This window comes from Lynx canadensis, chromosome D4 (assembly GCF_007474595.2).
Source record: "Lynx canadensis isolate LIC74 chromosome D4, mLynCan4.pri.v2, whole genome shotgun sequence".
In the NCBI taxonomy this organism is placed as follows: Eukaryota; Metazoa; Chordata; class Mammalia; order Carnivora; family Felidae; genus Lynx; species Lynx canadensis.
Genome location: NC_044315.2, coordinates 6,033,798 through 6,054,962, shown reverse-complemented (window position 1 = coordinate 6,054,962; position 21,165 = coordinate 6,033,798). Strand labels below are relative to the sequence as shown.

At 35.7% G+C, this 21,165-nt stretch overlaps 1 protein-coding gene across 5 annotated transcripts in view; it reads left to right on the top strand.

Moving 5' to 3' along the window:
* Positions 1-21,165, top strand: part of RIC1 (RIC1 homolog, RAB6A GEF complex partner 1) — a 147,031-nt gene that overhangs the window by 58,465 nt on the left and 67,401 nt on the right. For all 5 annotated transcript variants that reach the window (XR_003964260.1, XM_030293888.1, XM_030293886.1 and 2 more), the window contains exon 3: positions 12,089-12,168. Coding sequence is in view for 4 of the 5 variants with exons in the window: in XM_030293888.1 (XP_030149748.1) it covers positions 12,089-12,168 (80 nt within the window). In the remaining variant the exon portion in view is untranslated. The remainder of the gene's footprint in view (positions 1-12,088; positions 12,169-21,165) is intronic.

The window sequence follows — 21,165 nt, the reverse complement described above, 5'->3', positions numbered from 1 at the left end:
GTTTCTGCTTGTTACCTGTAGATACAGATCCTTTTTCATTAAGCCATCTCCCTGTCTCCCCCCTGCCCACCCCCATATTAAACCCGAATCTTAGCTCTAGTATTTCTACAGCTAGGGAAGTTTTCTTCTATTACTTTCTAAAGAATAAATTTGAGTTTGTTCTTCAAGTCTCTTATCTTTCAATAATGATTTTTATCTCTTTATGTTTTGTGTCATGGAATTATTTCCATTTGATCTTCTGGAATAAAAGGTTTAGCTTCCATAAAGGTTATTCTTTATTATTTGTTCTTTATGTTCTAATGGTATCTCCTGAAAGCCCTTAATTTTTTCTTATTATAATTTGCTTGCATTCTTGTCTCTCATCTGTGTGGCGCATCAGTAGGATCCATATATTTTAGCTGTTTCATTTGTTACTGAGCCTCCAGTAGAAATGGTACTTTTGTTGTGTTTCATTAGTCACCCACAGAGGTGAGGCTTTCATGTGGGTCTCTAAGAATGCAGACCAGCAGATAGATGGTTGCTAAAATGGCAGTTGGCAGAGGCAGACAAGCTTATAAGCTCTTGTGCTCTGTTGAGGCTTAGGATGAGTCTCCTCTACTCTCAGGAGGTTTCTCTGAGTGGAAGGGCCCTAAGCTAAAAGCTTCTCCAGACCAGGAGGTGTGGGAGCCGTTCGATTCACCACTGCAGCCACTACTGTAAGCCTACTGAAGTCAGAGTTGCATGGACAGCCCTGTCAACGTCTACTTCCAGGAGCAGTCACATTCATTCAGCCTTTTTCGGAGGGGGTTCTGCTTTTTAAGTTACTTAGAGAACTTTGAAATCCTGGATGTTGGCCCAGTGCCTCAAGGAGTGGCAAAGCAAAACTTTCCCTTTGCTTGGTCCCTTACCACATATTCTATCCCATGAGAATTCAAGAGATCTTGATGACTCAGACATTCTCCACACTCATCCAGCACACGTTTTGGCAATTGTCTTTTGAGAAGAGGAGGAGAGATTAGGAATGTGGGCCCAGTCTTTCCATTTTAACAGAATCCGAAAGCTACCTTTTTAAAGTTCTTATTTATTTATTTTGAGAGAGAGCGCGAGTAGGGAGGGGTGGGAGCTTGGAGAGGATCCCAAGCAGGCTCCTTGCCATCAACGCGGAGCCTGATGCGGGGCTCAAACTCATGAACTCGGAGATAATGACATGAGCTGAAACCAAGAGTTGGACGTTTAACTACCTGAGCCACTCAGGCGCCCCCGGAAGCTAACTTAAACCATATCTACCTGTTGTCCAATTTTTTGATTGCCTCTGCCTGCAAAAGAGGTTATTTTTAATTTTCATTTCTGACATTGTAGTGTAGACTGAAATACATGGAGAGAACCATTAGTCATATGGTACTAGTTGAGAAAGGCCACTGATACTTTTGTGATCTGTTCAGTAAGGCATTCACTTTTTGTAAATAACCATATGTACTAAAAGATAATCTATCAAGGTGCATTTAAAAGTAATATTAAGAGGTGCCTGGGTGGTTCAGTTGGTTGAGTATCCAACTCTTGATTTTAGCTCAGGTCATGATATCACAGTTCGTGGAATCAAGTTCCGCTTTGGGCTCCTTGCTGACATCATGGAGCCTGCTTGGGATTTTCTCTTTCTTTCTCTCTCTCTCTCTCTCTCTCTCTCTCTCTCTCTCTCTCTCACTCTGCCCCTCCCCTACTTATACACACGTGTTCTCTCTCTCTCTCTCTCTCAAAATAAACTTAAAAATAATGTTAAGGAATTGTATACTGTCATACAATGGGTATTGAGTAAGTGAACTTTCTAGGTAACCAGACTTTGGATTCTGAAGCTTTAGTAATTTTGATGGTCCGTTTCCTTGAATGCATTATATATTTTATTAGCTTCTTACATGAAATGCATTGATTATAAATTAACTATTGAAGATTCAGAGTTATTATGGTAGCAAATTTTGGGGATATCTAGTGTGGGCTATGCACTGTTGTGTTTTATGTCTCTTAAAATCAATTCTTCATCACAGTGCACTAAAGGTAGATAATATTTTTTCCCATCATAAATCTGAACAAACTAGGAGAGATGAAGTAACCTGCCCAAGATTACAGAGGTACATCCTATATCTAAGATCATATTTCTGGTAATGGAATTCTAAGCCATGAGGCCTGGTTCTAGAGTTCTAGAGTCTTAATAATTTTGCTTTACTGCCTTTCACTGTTAGCATGATTGTTTAATCCTACTAGCTATTGTGGAATGAAGCTGAATCTAGGAGATACTTTGAAACTTACTTTTATAAAATGTCATTGATAGAATGTGTAGGGAAGGATATGCAAGTGTATGGTCTAGAGCAATACAACATAATTCTCTTTCTGCAAATTAAGTCAGGGCCAAAGCAGCCACCCTGTGTATTTTTCTTACCGCCTGATCTTCCCTACTCAAGTTTTGTCATCGTGTGCTCTCACTCATCAGTTAATACAACATTCTATTTCTGTATCATCATCTCTACCATAGTCACCTCCTTATCAACTGGTACCTTGAAAAGAAATCTCGCTGGCTTTTTCAATGGGCTGTGGGAAAGAAAATCCTTTACCATTTTAAGAATTGCTCTATAGTGATTTTTGGGAGAGTATTTTCTCTCTCAAAAGTAGAATACCATTTTTGTTGACATGGTACCTGGCCATAATTTTCCCTCAGATTTTCCTCAGTTTTAGGCTATTAATAGGTGACCAGGTGTAGGGAGCATTGAAATCAATTTTAAGTACTGTCTCATCTTTGGGACTCTGACAGATAGGAGCACCAGTGTATTTAAGCATATGTGTAAATATTTCTATTGCAACTTAAAATAAGAAAAAACACTGGAGTCCTGTGAGTCTGCATTCCCATCCAGTCACCAAGATGGTGCGGAGTCCTGTCTTTAGTTTGCTGCCATGATTTTCTCTTTATTCTCATTGCCATGACCTTAGTACAGGTCTTTTTATATCTTGTCTAGATTGCCTAGAGCTTAAAACTTCTAGCTGTTCTTTTTTCTCCACTTAAAGTACATCCTAATTATGTACAGCTACTTCCAAATCAAGGCTTTTATATTATTTTCAAACCTTTCAGTGGCTTCCCGTTGCATTCAAAATGTGTTCCAAACTGTTTAGCCTAGTACTCAGGATCTACTGTGATCTGGCCCCAGCCTGCCGTTCCAAACTGTTTTCCACTGCTACTTGCAGTATTATTCCCCTTCATACCCAGCTCAATGGATGTATAGCGTGTATGTTAGGATGTATGTTAGTATGTAGTATGTATTTATGTTAGTGTAACATGAGTTAGAATCTACTTATTTGTGAATAAGAGAAAAATAATTTAACTTAGAATTCCTTGTTTTATTTTGATTTCTTTTTCCCTTCCACCATGTTAATATATTGAGTACCCAAATAACAGCTGAAAGCACAGTATTCTGAGATAGAGCATATTGCCGAGGAGCACAGGCCTGCACGTAGTACCTACTTACCTCATTTTTTCCTTTCATGCTGGTGTGACCAGACTCTGGTTTGGAAGTGATTGTGGTGCAGCTCTGCTGGATATCTTTGAAATTTGCTCTCAACTCCATAACTTGATATTCTTAGCCTTTCCTTAAACCACCCTATTTTTGTTAGGATTATTATTCTTATGTAATATTTATTGAATCATTATCTCAGACTTTAGTGCTTTAAAACCACCATTTATTTACTTGTGTTCTGTGACTTGCTCTGTATTTAGTCAAGAAGTTCTCCTGGTTTCCCCTGCGGTCACTGATAGGCTACCACAGCACTTACCTGGCCGCTCTCTGGTGCCTAACGGCCCAAATGCTTTCTGTCCCTGTCTGGACTGGAAATGTCCACCTCGATTTCCTTTGTGATCTCTTATTCTCCAGGAGGCTACATGAAGCTTTTTATGTGATGGTGGAAGCTTTTCCAGAGAGCAAAAGTTTCTGCTACAAATCCAACCATCATTTTCATTTCTTTTTCCTAGATAGCTTTATTGAGGTACAGTTTACCTACAGTAAATGCGCGTTTGAAGTGTACAGTTTGATAAATTTTGAAACCATCACTGAATTAAGATAGTGAACAGATCATCATTCCTACAAGTTTCCTTGTACCTTTTTGTAATTCCCTCCTAATGCTGTGATCCACCTTCCTTCAACCCCTGATTTGCTTTCTGTCTCTATAGAAAAGCTACATTGGTTTGACTAACCATTCATCTCTTGATGGGCATTTGAGTTGTTTTCAGTTTTTGACTATTACAGGCAACGCTCTTAGGAACATTCATGTATGTACAAATACCTTTATGGGCATGTATTTCCTTTTATCTTGGGTCAGTACTCGAGTGGAACGGCTAAATAATGAAGTAGGTGAATGTTTAACTTTCTAAGGAAATGTCACACTTTTTTTGAAGTTGTATTGTTTTATGTTCTTGCCAGCAGCGTATATGAGAGTTCTCATTCCCCTTTGCCAACCTATGGTATGGTATGATTTTTTAGTTGTAGCCATTCTCACGGATGTGCATTATAAGTTTAATTTGTATCTCTCTAATGAAAAATGATATTGACCATCTTTTTATTGGCCTTGTATGTCTTCTTTGGTAAAGTGTGTATTCAGATCATTTGCTCATTTTATTGATTTGGTTCTTTGCTTTTTTATTGTCAGAGTCCTAGAGTTCTTAATGCATTTTGGGTATACATCCTGTAGTACGTATATACTGTATAAAGAATTTCTCTCTTAACAGTGTTTTTTGAATGAAGTACTTAATTTTGATGAAGTCCAGTTTATCAGTTTTGTATTTTATGCTTCATATCTTGTTTTTATATCTTCTTCTAGAGGTTTTATTATTTAGGTTTTAGATTTAAGTCTGTGATGTATTTTGAGTTAATTTTTGTACATGGTGCAACATATGGATCCAAGTTGAATTTTTGCAGTTTGTTGAAAAGGTTCTTGCTTCTCTACTACCTTTCTTTGCATCTTTTTCAAAAATAAGTTGCCCACATATATCTGTGTTTTTGTCTGTATTTGCTCCTATCCTGTGATGTGTTTATTTGCCTGCCCTTATATTAATTCAGCATCATTTTGATTACTTCAGGTTTGTAGTAATTTTTGAAGTCAGTGTTAATTTTCCAACTTTGTTCTTTGTTTTCAAAGTTGCTTTCACCATTGTAGGACCTTCTATTTCCATATGAATTTTAGAATAACCTTGTCAGTTTTGATGAAAGTGCCTGCTGAAATTTTGATTGAGATTGCATTGAATCTGTGGACCCATTTGGAGAGAGTTCTCGTCATAGCACTAGTGAATCTTTTGACCTACAAACAAGATAAATCTCTTCATTTATTTAGATATTTTTAACTTCAGTGTTTTGTTATCAGTGTACAGCTGTTTCACATCTTTGGTAGATTTTTTCTTGAGTATTTCATATTTTTGATCCTATTGAGAAAACATGTTAATTTTCTGGTTCTTTACATATATAGAAATGCAGTTGATTTTTGTATATTGATCTTGTGTATTCCAGTCATGTTCAACTTACTCTGGTTGATTTTTGGTACATTCCATCAGATTTTTCTACATAGATGATGATGTCAAAGGACAGTTTTCCCTTTTCCTTTCTAATTTAGATACCTTTTATTTCTTTTGCTTGCCTGATTTTACTGATTAGATTGTACATTACAGTGTTGAACAGAAGAAAAACATTCAGTCTTTCACTATTAAGAATGATATTATAGGTATTTTGCAGATCTCCTTTATCAAGTTGTGGAAGTTTTCCCTTTCTTGCTAATTTTCTGACAGTTTGTAATCAGGATGCTTTGTAGGATATTTAATGCTTTTTCTGCATTTGAGACTATTATTTTTCTTTTTTGGTTTATTAATATGGTAAAATACATTTGATGATTTTTTTCAATGTTAGATCAACCTTGCATTTCTGAATAAACCTCATTTACTTACGATGTATTTTCCTGATAACATATTGCTACATTTAATGTGCTAAAATTTTGTTTAGAAGTTTTACATCTATATTAATAAGAGGTGCTGGTCACTAGATTATTTTCTTATAATGTCTTTAGTTTTGGGATGAGGGTAATGCTGGCCTCATAAAATGAGATGAGAAGTGTCCCTCTTGGTTTTCTAGAAGATTTTGTGTTGAATTATTATTTCTTAAATATTTGGTAGAATTCACCAGTGATACCATCTGAGCCTAAAAAGGATTTTAGTTAAAATTTAAGTTTCTTGAATACATAGTAGGCTTATGCTAGGTGCTTGTATTGGCAGTTTGTGTCTTTCTAGGAAGTTTTCTATTTGATAAAATAGACATACAGTTGTAAATTTTTTGTTACAGTTTTTCATTGTACTCCATCATTATTTTAATATCTCTAGAATCTGTAGTGATGTCACCTCTCTCATTTCTGATAGTGGTTATCTTTTTTTTTTCCCCATGACCAATATGACTAGAGGTGTATAAGTGTTAATGATCTTATTTTTACTTAATGTTTATTTCTTTTGAAAGAGAGCAAGTCGGGGGTGGGTGGAGAGAATGTTTAAGCAGGTTCTGCGCTGTCAGCAGAGAGCCCAAAGTGGGGCTCAATCCCATGACTGTGAGATCATGACCTGAGACAAAATCAAGAGTCAGACGCTTAACTGACTGAGCCACCCAGGCACCCCTAATGATCTTATTTTTTTTTTTAATTTTTTTTTCAACGTTTATTTATTTTTGGGACAGAGAGAGACAGAGCATGAACGGGGGAGGAGCAGAGAGAGAGGGAGACACAGAATCGGAAACAGGCTCCAGGCTCTGAGCCATCAGCCCAGAGCCCGACGCGGGGCTCGAACTCCCGGACCGCGAGATCGTGACCTGGCCGAAGTCGGACGCTCAACCGACTGCGCCACCCAGGCGCCTCTAATGATCTTATTTTTAAAAAACACCAAATTTGGTTTCATTGAGTTTATTTTTGTTTTCTATTTCATTGATTTCCACTCTGATCTCTATTATTTCCTTTTTTTTTTTTTTTTAAGTTGAATTTCATTTGCTCATCTGTTTCTAGTTTAGGCAAAGGCTGATGTCATTGATTTGTGATTTTTCTTTTTTTCTAATACAGCTTTTTTTAAAGCTCTAAAATTTCCCCTTAAGTACCGTTATGGCAACATCCCATAAATTTTAGTATACTGTATTTTTTAAGTTTCCTTTTTATGTCTTTGATCTATGAATTATTTAGTTTCAAATGTTAGAGAGTTTTCCAGAAATCTGTTACAAATTTCTAATTTAATTCTACTGAGGTCAAGGAACATCTGTTGTGCATATTTGATTTTTGCATATGGTAAAACCACAACATAGATTGGTCTTGTTCTTGTTGAAAATGGAGTTACTTTTTGAAGAAGTGTAACTGAAACAAATAAAATTTGGATTAAATAAATGCAACTGCTTTTTCTGACTTCTACCCGTACCCTTGGGGACTCTGTTTACTTGTAGATTAGGCCACTTGAAGTTGTCCCACAGTTCACCAGTGCTCTTTCAGTTTTATTTTGGGTTTGTTTGTGTTTCATTTGGATAATCTTTACTGCTATGCTTTTATGATCAGTGAATTTTTCTTGCAAGTTAGTCATATCCAGTATATTTTTAGCCTCATATTTTAGTTTTTATCTCTCACATATGGTTTCTATATTCATATCCAGTATATTTTTAGTCTCATGTTTTATTTTTTATCTCTCAAATATGGTTTCTATATTCCCTAGCCTTTTGAACATGTGGAATATAGTTATAACTGTTTTGATGCCCCTCTGTACTAATTCTCACATTTAATTGAATTCTGGATCATTCTTGATTGGTTGTTTTTTCTTCTCATGGTGTCTCTTGTTTTTCTGCTGATCCGCATATGTGGTAGTCTTTGATTGGATCGTCAGACTTTGATTTTTTACTTTGTTATGTGCTGGATATTTTTGTGGTCCTATAAATCAAGTTTTGGTCTGGGGTGAAGTATTGATTACTTAGAGACAGTATATGTCCGTGTCTCATTTTATGCTTCGTAATGCGGGTTTTGAACAGTGCTCAATCTAAAGGTAATTATCCCCTACTACTAAGGGAATACCTTTCTAGGATTGCCACAGGAATACCTGAGGACCACATCCCTGAGTGTTCTAGTCAATTCCCTGTGAATTATGAGTTCTTCAGTCTGTGAATTATGTTCTTCCCTGTGAATTATGAGTTCTTCAGTCTGTGGGACAGGCACTGTTCTCAGGACTGTTTGAGCACCATACACATTTTCTTTACTGACTAATCCTTTTGGTTGTGTTCTCTCCTACCTCGAGTAGTTTCCTCACATGCATGTGTGTGGTACTCTTGGATTTTGTCTGTGCACAGCTCTCTCCTGTCTGGTACTCTTCTGTATACATTGTTTGCCTTGTTCCTCTTGGGCTCCTCAAGTCAGGGAGTCTGCCAGGCTCTGCCTTAGTTCCTCTTCTCACTGCTGTGCCCTGGAAACTTTCCCAAGGGAGTAAGCGGGGGCAATTACAGGACTCCTATCAGTTTTTCATCTCTCAGGGATCCCTGGCCTTCATTGCTTCATGTTGGTGTTTCAAAAACCATTCTTTTATTTTGTCCAGGTTTTTGTTTTGTTTTCAGATGAGAGCATAAATTGGCTTCAGTTTAAACCATCCTGGTTGGAAGCAGAAGACTTTTTTTTTTTTTTTAAATTAGTGCTCTGTTATAAAAGTGTGGTAGTAAGTATGTATTAGGGATTATTTTTGATGACTTCATTTCAAAAGAGTCATCACCGATTTTTGAGTGTGTGTGATTGATATATATAGCTGTTTTTAATCATTTCCCATTTAAATAGATTCATGTATCTGAATGTATAGAGTCTGAAAGATTATACAGAAATGTTAGGTAATTATTCTTTGTGGTAGGATTTGGGTAATTAATTTTATGTATTTGAACATGTATAATTAATCTAAAAACAGTAAACAATGTTTACAAACCAGTGTAAAGAATTGAAAAGTGCTACTCTGTTAGTTCAGCCTTATTTGAAGCCTAACATGACAGATGTTGGGATAGAAGATACATCTCTAAAATCATCAAATCCTTATCTCTTAATTATCATAGAAATCTTTGTGATGCATCATTGGAGCTAGATGCATGAATCTGTCCTATTCTTCATGATAAAAATGGTATGTCCTAAGGAAGAATTGCACAATGACTTGAATTTTGAAGCATGTGGTGAATTCATGTCCAGTAGAGGCATTGGATAGTAGAGGAAGGTATTGGAATTGCTTCCTGCAGGTGAAGCATTAGTTGTATCTAACAGTTGATTTGTATCATGATGCAGTTGGATTTAAAATATAAAATTACTTTTATTTATGTCATGCAGTCATAAAATAATTTTTAAAATATTTTTAATTGTAAGTAGCAAGGGGAAATTTCCCAAATGCCCAACAAAGCAATGACAGACAAAGCAAAATACAAACAAGCAATTAATAATGGTGATGGCATCAACCACACTGCCACCTCCAGATTTCACACTCTTCTCTTAAACTGTGGAATTATCTGAGGTTGTTTGCAGAGCCTTTCAAATCTCCATTTACAGTTTGCAACTGAAAAAAGAAGATGATACTTCTCTGACTGAATGTTCATACTGACTGAATTTTTGATGCATTGTTAATATTCTTTGAAATTGTTTCCAGTTCTTTTAAGTGGCGTTATTAGAGACAAGTCTATTCCATTCTCCACTTAAGTAGTGACTTCTTTCTTTTATCCTCTTGATAGCCTTTATTCTTATGTATCTGTGACCCTTATTCCTGGGTATACTAAAGAAAGAGACTTGAGGACTTGCCATTCACGTTGCCTACAAAAATTGTTCGGCCTCTCTAATGACAACCACAGAATCCAGTAGTGTGCCTTGGAGAAAGAAGAAAAAAAAAGATATGGGATGATACCAGGAAAGAGAAGTCCGAGTTTCTTTATTTTGTCTTTTCATTTTCTTAGAAAAAATTAGTTCGCGCATCGTGTGTGTGTGTGTGTGTGTGTGTGTGTGTGAGAGAGAGAGAGAGAGAGAGAGAGAGAGAGAGAGAGAGAGAGAGAGAGAGAAAACGTGTGCGTGTGTGAGAGTGAAAGAGAATGTGTATCCGTACTGTAAGTAGATATTGGGACTGTTGCCTATAGATTAAGCAGTTGTAGTATGCTCATTGGCAGTATTTTGAAGGTGGGAAGAGAAAGGCCATCATAATACTGCATAATAACAGACTGGGTATAGTTTACAATGAAGATGCTACTTTTTAAGGATGATCATTTATTACCAGAACTTTTTAGATTGTTCAAAGGCAGAACTTGTTCAAAGGAAGACTGTTAAAGAAAAGGTCAGTGAGATCTGGAACTATATAGCATTTAATATACGTGCGAAGCTATAGATACTTAGTAAGATTGATACAGAATACTAGAAGAGTAAATCAAGCCATTTATAATTTCATCTAGTATATCACATGTATAAAATTTTCTAAATGCTGTTGCAAATGATGCTATATTTTTCCCTGGCATTATAGTCTCCTAAGCACTTGTTAAAATTCCAAGTATATTATTAGCATTTGATATTCTGAAATGTTGAACTTCTGACCTTGAGTGACTGATACTCCAGACAGCATTTGCATGTTATTCATCTCAGTGCTAGACCCAAATTATTTTACTTTTCTAACCCATATAAGGTAGTAGTAGAGCTTACAAATTTTAAAGAATTACTGATCTGTGTGGGGGTTATGATGTCTGATGTAGTTTGATTTGAATCTGTTTTCCTTTGATCCCATATTCTGCACATTTGAAGAATGTAAAATTGCCCATGAGGAACTAGGATGATCTCAGCCTCTTTTCTTTTGTGTCCCAATATATTGAACTCTAGAGTTTTGGTATATATTATAAAATAGGAAAGTTCATAGCTTAAAAATAAAACAGAACACATTGCTGAAGAAATTGTTTTTCCTCTGGTGTTCCTTTAAGTGAAGAACAGAAGCAAGTACTGGAAAAAAATTTGAAAACTTGGATAATTTTTTTTTTCAGTTTTCTTTGTTCTACTTTGGGTAAAAGCCCACCTGCTTCTAAAATGATAAAGAGTTCAATATTGGGGCGCCTGGGTGGCTGAGTCAGTCAGTTAAGCATCCAACTTCAGCTCAGGTCATGATCTCACCGTTCGTGGGTTCCAGCCTCGCATTGGGCTCTGTGCTAATGGCTCAGAGCCTGGAGCCCGCTTCGGATTCTGTGTCTCCCTCTCTCTCTGCTCCTCCCCCACTCATGCTGTGTCTCTCTCTTGCTGTCTCTCCTTCAAAAATAAATAAAAACATAAAAAAAAAAAAAAAAGTTCAGTATTAGCATGTAGTAGTTGGGTCCAAGCAGTTGCCACTTTACTCAGGCCTGAAAATGTTTGGTTAGAAACAGTATTTTTGTACACTTAAATGTGTAGTGGTTGTTTGAGCTTCACAATTCACAGATGTGTGCCATAATCAGACAATGTTTTAATACAATTTATATTTTAATACCGTTTTGTTAACTTAGAAAAATTAACTGATCTTCAAATTTGGAAACTGAAGATTTGCTCTGTTTTTCTTCTGTGTCTTGGTATATTTTATAGCAAATCAGAAGCCAGTCGATTGATTTTGAAATAAGTAAATATGTCATTTTGAAGTTATGTTGTGTAAACTTTGAGTTGAGTGAAGGATTTTCTACTGTTGTTATTTGGTGACATTGTTGCTTTAAAAATTAGAAAAATTAGTTGCCATGTTGCTGAGTTCAAAAAGGTCTGTATATTTTGCAAAATAAGCATCTGCTATTGAATAGTATAATTTAATTTTAGAGTATTAATGTCTACAACATAGTATGAACTGTTGATTTCAGTGACATCTATGAAATATTATAAAAACTCTTCATGGGTTACGTTAAACAAGATGGGTTGTATTAAAGTCTTTTTGTTTTAATTGGATAGTTAGACTATAGCTCTTCAGAAGAGGGTTCCCAAGAGTGAAGTGTTTTCAAAGTAAGAATATATAAAAATGAAATATAAGGTTTTAGTCATAGCCTTACCCTTTAATTCATGGCAAATAAAATTTATCTTTCAGACTGCATATGGCTACATCTTGTTTTTTCATATTACATCTACAAGAGGGGACAAGTACCTTTATGAACCAGTGTATCCCAAGTAAGTTTGTTGTCTTTCATTCTTTTAACAATTGACTTGCATACTTTATATTCATAAAAAAATCCCAGTTTTGCATTGTCTGAAGTGAATAAAATAAAGCCAAGTCAGTATTTTAAAAATAGTATGTCAAAAATTGCCAGGTCTCCTCTAACTATCATTACTTGAATAAAGAATTCTGTAACTAATTAGTTACTTGGGAATCTTGGGTGAATGTACTGTATCTCTTCTTGGACATTCAGGATCACTACTAATATAGTCTAGCATTCTCCAGGCCTTGTTAGGGGGGAGCTAAAACATCAGGAGGGAAAGAAATGAAATGTCAGTATAAGTTACTGACACTTACTCCTGTAGTGTTTTATACATGCAGAGAAAAAAAGTGTACCCCAAGCAGGGGTTACCTCTTGGTTAGAACTTGATCTTTAAGCTATGTTGTTGTGTATGTTTTGCATTTTTTTTCCTTAAAATTTTTGCTTTACTTTTGAAATAAAAGAACATTTTATTGAAAGAACTTTTGAAATAAAAGAACATCCTAATTTTAAAGCAAAAGATCAAACCATTAAAGCTGGATGAATATATAAGTGAATACTTACCACACTTCTAGATGGTAGGAGATGGCCAGAATTTATTAGGTATATAAGAAATTAGACAGAAAATACATTTTAATATATGAAAGTTTAAATTTCTCAAAATTAACAGGAAAAAAAGAACAGCGTTAAAAGTAACAAACTGGAGGAAGTTTTTTCAGTAAATAGGGCTGAGGCTTTCTATCTTTATATTTTCATAAAATATTATATTTTATGTAATTTTATGTATAAAATATATCTTATATTTTAAGGAGGCAAATTGCTAAGAAACCCAAAGATTTCAAAAGATAAATAGGTAAAAGTAATAAGAGGAAATATAACTAACACAAAAGAAACTTGTGTTAATTAGTAGCTCAAACTAAACACTAGTAACTCAAAACATTAAAAACAAATCTTTTAGAAACACACAGTTTTAATATGTAAAGATAGTTTTTGTTTTTTTAAAAATTACTGCTCTGCCAGTAGAGGAATAGTAAAATGTGTTCTTATAAGCTTCTGATAGTAGATCTACACAAAAGTGTGATAATAGAGAATTTCGGTATGGAAGTTAACTGTGGTACATTCTTCTCAAATAATATATAATCATTAAATGTAATATTTCAAAACATTTATAAACTTGAGAACCTGATCATATTATGCTGAGTAGAGAAACGAGTCACATAAAATTATACATGTAATGTGACTGCAACTTTGCAAAACAAAACACAAATTATCTTAAAAAAAGCTAGAGCAATATATGTGTATAGTAATTGCTCCTAAATGGTAGAACTTTAGTGAGTTTTCAGCTTCTTTCAGCTTTTGAATTTTCCAGGATTTTTGATTTACATACAGTATATTCATTATGGTTTAAAAGTGTCAATGTATTTGAAAAATGTATAAACAATGCAAAATTTTATTTAAAAAATTGTGTTATGAAAGTTGTTCAATACTGGTTAAAATTCTTGAGAATACACTTTGGGAAAGGGAAATGTAGGCCATGTAGAATGTAACTCAGATCCCTTTAGCATAGATTTTAAGGAACTATCTATGTTTTCTGATTCCATAAGCCACCTATTTTTGTATTATAGTATTAGTTGAGGTGTAAGTTGACTTTTGGAAATCTTTTGTAAAGTACAGAAATTCTTTAAATGATGGAATTTAATTTGATTTTTTTAAGAAAAAATTTTAATGCAAAAACTCTTTCGGTATATAAATTGTACTACTGTTTAACGTGTTACGGATATTTTGATAGGATGTATTTAGAAATTTTAAATGCAGTTTTATGGGTAATATAAAACTTACTTTTTCATTCTAAGTGATAATTTTGTGAGCCTTTTGAAGAACTGTTGTAATTAGTGTCTTTAATTTCATTTACTTGTGCATTTTGAACTAGCACATTTAAACCCATTTTCTTGCTTGATGTAGACATGCTCCTATAATTACTTGATTTATACTAGTATAGATGGGCAGGGTAGGGAGATAACATCTGTCGACACAATGAAAAATACCATTTCCATTATTTCAAGTCACTACCACGATTTCATATGTTTACAGTGATTTGGAATAGTGTTTTGAGACTCACTTTTGGTGTTGCAGAGATTTTAAAAAGAGTTGCTTACCTTCTGATTTTAAGACTGTAGAGGACGCCCCTTAACTAAGTAGTAGTTGTGATAGTGCGTGAACTTTGCTGCATTTGACAGTATATAGACTAGAGGACTAAATAAAATACATTGTGTGTTTTAAAAGTGTGGGCTTTCTTCCACTGTCTTGACGATCATGGGTTTCATTCTGTGGCTCGGGAGAGTGTGTCCTGCCCTAGTGGCATGAGGAATGCATTGCCTTAGTCAAAGGGTGAGGTTTTGGCGTCCTGTAGACCTGGCATTGGGCGTCCACTCCTTCTCTTTTCAGCTGTGTAACTTCTGTCAAATTACTTAATACCTTCCAAACCGGAGTTTCCTCATCTGTACAGTGAGACAACCGTAGTGATTATTTCATAGGATTACATGAGATCATGCGTATTAAGTGCTCACGTACCTGCCTAGTTTGTGGGAAAATTAATAAAGGACGGCTGCTCCTGTTAATACTATTTTTAAATACTTTTTCCTTCACCAAATTTTTACTGTGTTTCTAATATTTTAAGTGATTCTGTCCGAATAAATATATAAAAAGTAATTTAATGTGTAAATCATATTTTATATGTGTATGTTAAGTGATTTTTAGTTTTTTAATATTTGACTTGGTAATGTACTTGTTTCCCAGTTTAACTTCTAGTAATTGCTATATAAAATCCAACAAAATATCTTATAGGGAAACAGTTTTGCAGAGCAAATTAGAATCTCCTTGTATATTTTAGTGCCAGGCTACTGTACCCTGGTTAGTTTCTTAGATTTTCTGTAGAACCTATTTATAAAATGGGAATAAGAATATTTGTTTCTTCAGTTTGTTTGGAGGAATATAGGAGTTCATGTTTTTAAAACTTGGAAAGTGATTCATACATGGATTTGAGGAGAGTTTAAAAAAAATGTTTAGTTTTGACAGTGTATCATCATCGCCATCTGTGCCATTGTAAGCTCTGTCAAGACAGTATTCGAAGCACTTTTTCTAACTAATTTAATCCTTGTAACAACCCTGTTGAGGTAGTTAGGTACAATTACCGCAGCACAGAGAGGCTAAGTAACTGACCAGTCGATAGTCACTAGTAAGTGGCATGGCCATGATTCAGACGTAAGTGTTTAGCTTATAGTGTATTACTCTTTTTTTTTTTTTAGTTTATTTATTGACACTGTTGGGGGAGGGCAGAGATAAACCCAAGCAGGCTCTGCACTGTCAGTGTGGAGCCCAACGTGGGGCTCGAATCTACAAATGCATGAGATTATGACCTGAGCCAAAAATGAAGTCAGATGCTGGACCGACTGAGCCACCCAGGTGCCCCAATAGTGTATTACTCGTAACGACCAGTACTTTACTGCCTCAACCTTATTTATGCCCATCTAGTCATCTGTTAGTTTGGGGTTTATTTGAGGAGTAGGGAGTCAAAAATAGGACAAAGGATCTGGAGTGGTTTATATGTAATAGTTCTTAAGAATAGAGGCAGTGTAATTGAGGCCAGTAGTTAGTTGTATTCTGTTCGGTTATAGAAACACTGTTATCCCTTGTTTCTCTTCTGTAAATTTTATGAGTTCATCACATGAGTTTTTCTAGAGTATCTCCGCTTCTCTGTATTGTGTGACAGCATCTTAACCTTAGACTGCATGTCTTTTTCCATTATGCTGCAGCTGAGAACAGGTCAGATATCCCCATCATCTTTTGTAGTTTCCACCTAGTGTGTCCAGCATCCTTCCTGTCGATGTTGGGAGTCCACTTTCAACAGTGGTGGCATCCTTATCAAATGACTCTTTATCCTCAGAGGTCATTTATTTCTTTGATTGATAAGTTTCACCTCTTATATCTTTTGTGCCTTTGTACATTTCATTCTGTATTAAAATGTCCTTTCATGTGAGCTATACAGACCAGTGGATGGACTTGTCCACTAAAGGTCATCTTGGCTTTTTCTTCCATGTCTTGGAACTGGCACTGAAAGTAATGGAAGAAACTGTGCCAGGGAGAAATCAGAAATAACTTGTGTTTCGCTGGAATGAATGTGTTCATTTGTTTATGTTTAAATATGAGTTTAGTGGATCTTAAAGCTGTGAATCATATTTAATTTTATCATAATGAAAGTCATTTAAATATGTCATCATAATGTATACTTTGTTGAGAGTAGAGATTTTTTTCTTTTATTCTGTCTTTCCACTCTGTCAACCTTTTTTGTCAGAGACCAGCCTTCCTGAGGACAAAGTTTTATTTAAAAAATATATATAGGGGCGCCTGGGTGGCGCAGTCGGTTAAGCGTCCGACTTCAGCCAGGTCACGATCTCGCGCTCCGTGAGTTCGAGCCCCGCGTCGGGCTCTGGGCTGATGGCTCAGAGCCTGGAGCCTGTTTCCGATTCTGTGTCTCCCTCTCTCTCTGCCCCTCCCCCATTCATGCTCTGTCTCTCTGTCCCACAAATAAATAAAAGTTGAAAAAAAAAATTAAAAAAAAAAAATTTTTTTAAGTTTGTTTATTTTTGAGAGCGTGAGCAGGGGAGGGGCAGAGAGAGAGAGAGGAGACACAGAATTCGAAGAGGGTTCCAGGCTCCAAGCTGTCAGCACAGAGACCCATGTGGGGCTCGAACTCATGAACTCTGAGCTCAGGACCTGAGCCAGAGTCGGATGCTTAACTGACCGAGCCATCCAGGTGCCCCGAGGTCCGCATTTCTAATTTAAACAGACCTGCTCTTTCAAAAATCCTGTAACATTTAAGGGACAGAAATCTTACTGAAATTATATCACATTTAGAGGAGAAAAGGTCTGGATTACAGATGTGAAAGTTTCCCCCAACGTTTTACTAATAAAATTTTAGTGTTTTCTGGAAAATAAACTTTATCTACTTTTTTCCCTTAAAGTTTTGTAGAATTAGAGTATTCTTTCTAACAGTGTACCTTGTTCTAAATTAATTTTATAAACTTGAAAAGTATGTTAGTTATCCTAATATTTTGTTATTCCCTTTGATCTTCTCAAAATATTACATGTGTCATTTGATTTCAGTATGCATATATTCTGTAAATGTACATATGTATTGAACTTTATATATTTTATGTGTTAGCTTACATCATAACTGCATGAACACTTATAACATTGATGGCGATGTAACTGTATAAATTCTGGGCACTGAAAACTACTCCCCTGTTGGCCACACCTACCTTTAGTCCACTGAAATCCCAATTCCTATGTAATGTCTGTTCATTCACTATTTTCTTGGTGCGCCTCCCTGACTATGTGTTTTACTTATCAAAACTGTATCACCTCGTTTAGAAGCTCAAGTCAAACATAATATCATATAAAGCTTTTCTCTCAACTCTCCTGTCCTCCCTCATACCCAATAAATAGCTGATCCCTCATGTACAATCCCATCATGCTTAAAAAAAAAAAAAAACAACAAAAAACAATGAAAAGTGAAATTGTGAACCTGGTCTGCTTCTTTTTAGTTTCCATTCCCAGTTTACCCTGCAGTTATAGCTTTATATCTCCCGAGTAAATAAATACCTGGGAGTAGAATTGCTGGGTCGTATCACATGTCTGTTGATTTTAGATCAGATGATGGAAACTGTGCAACATTATCGAGTGTCTGAGTTTTCTTTTCCTTAAGGAATGTTGAGATTTTGTGTTTTGAGTGGCTGTTAAATTGTAGATCGCCTTGAACTGTTTGAAGTCTGTTTGTATGATTTTAAGGTGGGTTCAACCTTTACTGTAGGCTAGCTGAGCCCTTCTGAACTCTCTATTGAATGATCTGGTCCTAAACAAGGTGTATTCTCCCTGGGTGGTCAGAACTGGAATGTCTCCCAGCCCTGTATGAACTTTACAGCTTAAAACCCTGCCAGTTATTCTTTGGCGGGCATTGTGGGGTCTCACCATATATGTACACACAGCTTAGTATTCATGCAGACTCCAGGGGAACCTGGAAGGTTTCTAGAGCTCTTTCTCTGTATCTTCGGCCTCTGATCCTCCTCCACAAATGGTCACTTATAGTTTCCTGAACTTTAATCTTTTTTTCCTCAATGTACTGAGAGTGCCAAACTATGTTTGGGTTCTCCCGTCCTACGTGGTAGTCTGAAAAGTGACTTCTATCAGAAAACTTTGTTTTTCTTCAGTCAGGATCACAGTCCTGTGCTGCCCATTCACAAGTGTCTGACTATAGTTGTTGCATAAATTTTGGCCAGGGTTTTGTTGTTTCTGGAGGGCTACTTTGGTACTAGTTACTCTATTGGTATAATAATAAACTGGCCGCCTGTGTGCCCATCAGTCAGCTTGAACAGTTTTCCATCTTTTTTCACTGGAGTGTGTTTTAGCACATCCAAGATAATCATTATTTCACCCAGAAATACTTTCATTGTTGATACTCTAGTAAACAATTGTGTTGACTACAAATGATCAAATACGAGGCATGGAGTTTGAGGAAAGAAACCTTTCTGAGCCTTTCTGTAACTAATTGGAGAACCAGAGCCTCTTGGTGCCAGAATTCACCACCTAGAATTGCCAGAAGTCCCTAGATTAAGCATAGCATGTTCCAGAATCATTTTAAGATTCAGAAAATCTGAGTTGCTAAGGAAGTAGGTCTTATAAGTTCTCATCACAAAGTGATGGTTGTTAACTAATGTTGTGGTAATCATTTTATAATATATATATATCAAATCATGTTTTATCTCTTAATATCATAGTGTTCTATGCTAGTTATACCTTACTAAAATCAGAGGAAAAAAGATTTGAAAATCTGGAATGAGATCTTCATTATCATTATCAAACATTTATTATATGCCTCCTATTTGTATAGGGTGCTAAGGAGGGATAAGCTGCTCATGAAGAGAGAACTGTTTAAAGGTAATGGTGATAAAAAGCAGATGCCAAGTGAACGAATGATTCCCCAAAGTGGTACTAGCAGCTAGGGGAATGTGCTAGGTTGTCAGGGGAAGTTTTGCTTGCAGGACTCGAGCTATACTTGTGAGGAAAGCCCAGACTTAGGTTAGTTACCTTGACAGGAGAAATCCTGCATGATCAGCTGTACTCCTGAAGTTCCTGTCCATCCTCTCCACCTCCCGGATCCATTCGGTTATCTACCACATTAGTATTTTCTTCAGCTGGCCTTGAATGTATTTGAGATCTCCTACACAGCAGAGGCTGTTGCAATAAATGCCTGCTGAATTTAATTGTGTGGTGACAGTTTTCTGTGTCACCTTGTTTAGCCCTCCAAAGCACAGTTGACATAAATTAGAGGCAATTTTTTTTCTTTTAAGACATCCTTTTTAATTTGTATGACCTATTTCTGAGCACTGTAGTTTGAGTTTTGATTTTTGTCAGTTTGATGGGAATCTGCTTCCTCAAGGCTGTGGGAAGTTTGATTAATAGTTGACCTACCCTATGGAAGTTTTATTGCCCCGTGGGGGCTGCTTGTTGACAAGAATGCCTTACATTCATTAGAATGGAGAGCTGAGAAACTGTACTTTTAATTAATGAAAAATATGTTAGTAAAACAAAACTCTGGAATGGGCTTGATTTCATTTTTCCTACTTTTTTTGATGATACTGGACTTGATGTTACTACTTGAGGTAAAGATACAGCAGTTTAGAGATGTAGAGAAGAGAATCCATTTTAAATTAGAGATACCTGGGTTGTATCTAGTCTCTCCTTTTCACAGTCACTTTGGAAAAGCTGCTTTTCAAGTCCCTTTTTATGCTTTTGTGTATATAAAATGAGAAAAACAAGTTAGCGTGTTCTTAATAAGTTGCAGTTGTTATTGTTATCTAGGCTGCCTTCTGAATTATTAAACATAATCTGCCTCTACTGGATATTATGTCCAGAGAAGTAGGGGATTTAAGTTCACTAAATATGTGGATTCTCTTGTAATCTGTTTTATTTCTCCAAATCCAGTAGTAATGTACCCACCTTAACTTCTGATTTTAGTAATAAGTCATCTTTTTTTTCTTAGTTTTTTCAACTTTATTAGTTTCTGAAGAACTGATTTGCTTTCATTGATTTTTTTTCTCTGTTCTCTATTTTGTTCATATCCAGTCTTTATTATCTCCTTCTTTCTGTTGGTTTTGAGTTTAGTTTGCTCCTTTTTCTAGTTTCTTAAGGTGTAAAATTAGGTTATAGATTTGAGATCTTTTTTCCTCTTCAGTGTAAGCATTTTAGCTGTAAATCTTCCTATAAGCACCGCATTTACTTTATCCCATGATGTTGTGTCTTCATTTTCATCAGTCTCACAGTATTTTCTAATTTCCCTTTGGGTTTTCTCTGACCTGTTGGTTAAGCGATGTTTAATTTCCACATTTGTGAATTTTCTAGTTTGCCTTTTATGATTGATGTCTACTTTTACTAAATTGTAGTGAGATAAGATACTTTGTATGATTTCAGTCTTTTGAAATTTATGGAGATATTTTTCTGTCCAGATAAATGTTCTGTCCTGGAGAATGTTCCTGTGCATTTGAGAAAGAACATGTATTGTGCTGCTGCTGGGTGGAGTATTCGTATTTATTTTAGGTCTAAATGGTGTATAGTGTTTAGATTCTTTCTTTCCCTTCTGAACTTCTGTCTGGTTCTCTCGATGACGGAAGTAGGATATTGAAATTCCCAGCTGCTGTTATGATAGAATTGTTTCTCCCTTCAGTTTGGCCGGTATTTGCTTCATATATTTGTGGTGTATCTGCTTGTAATTGTGGTACTCTTCTGGCTGAATTGAACCTTTTATTACACGTACAGATCTTCCTTGACCTAAATGGGATTTTACCCCAGTAAATCCACTGCAAATTGAAAATATTAAGTTGGAAATGCATTTAGTTTACCAAACACCAAAGTTTAG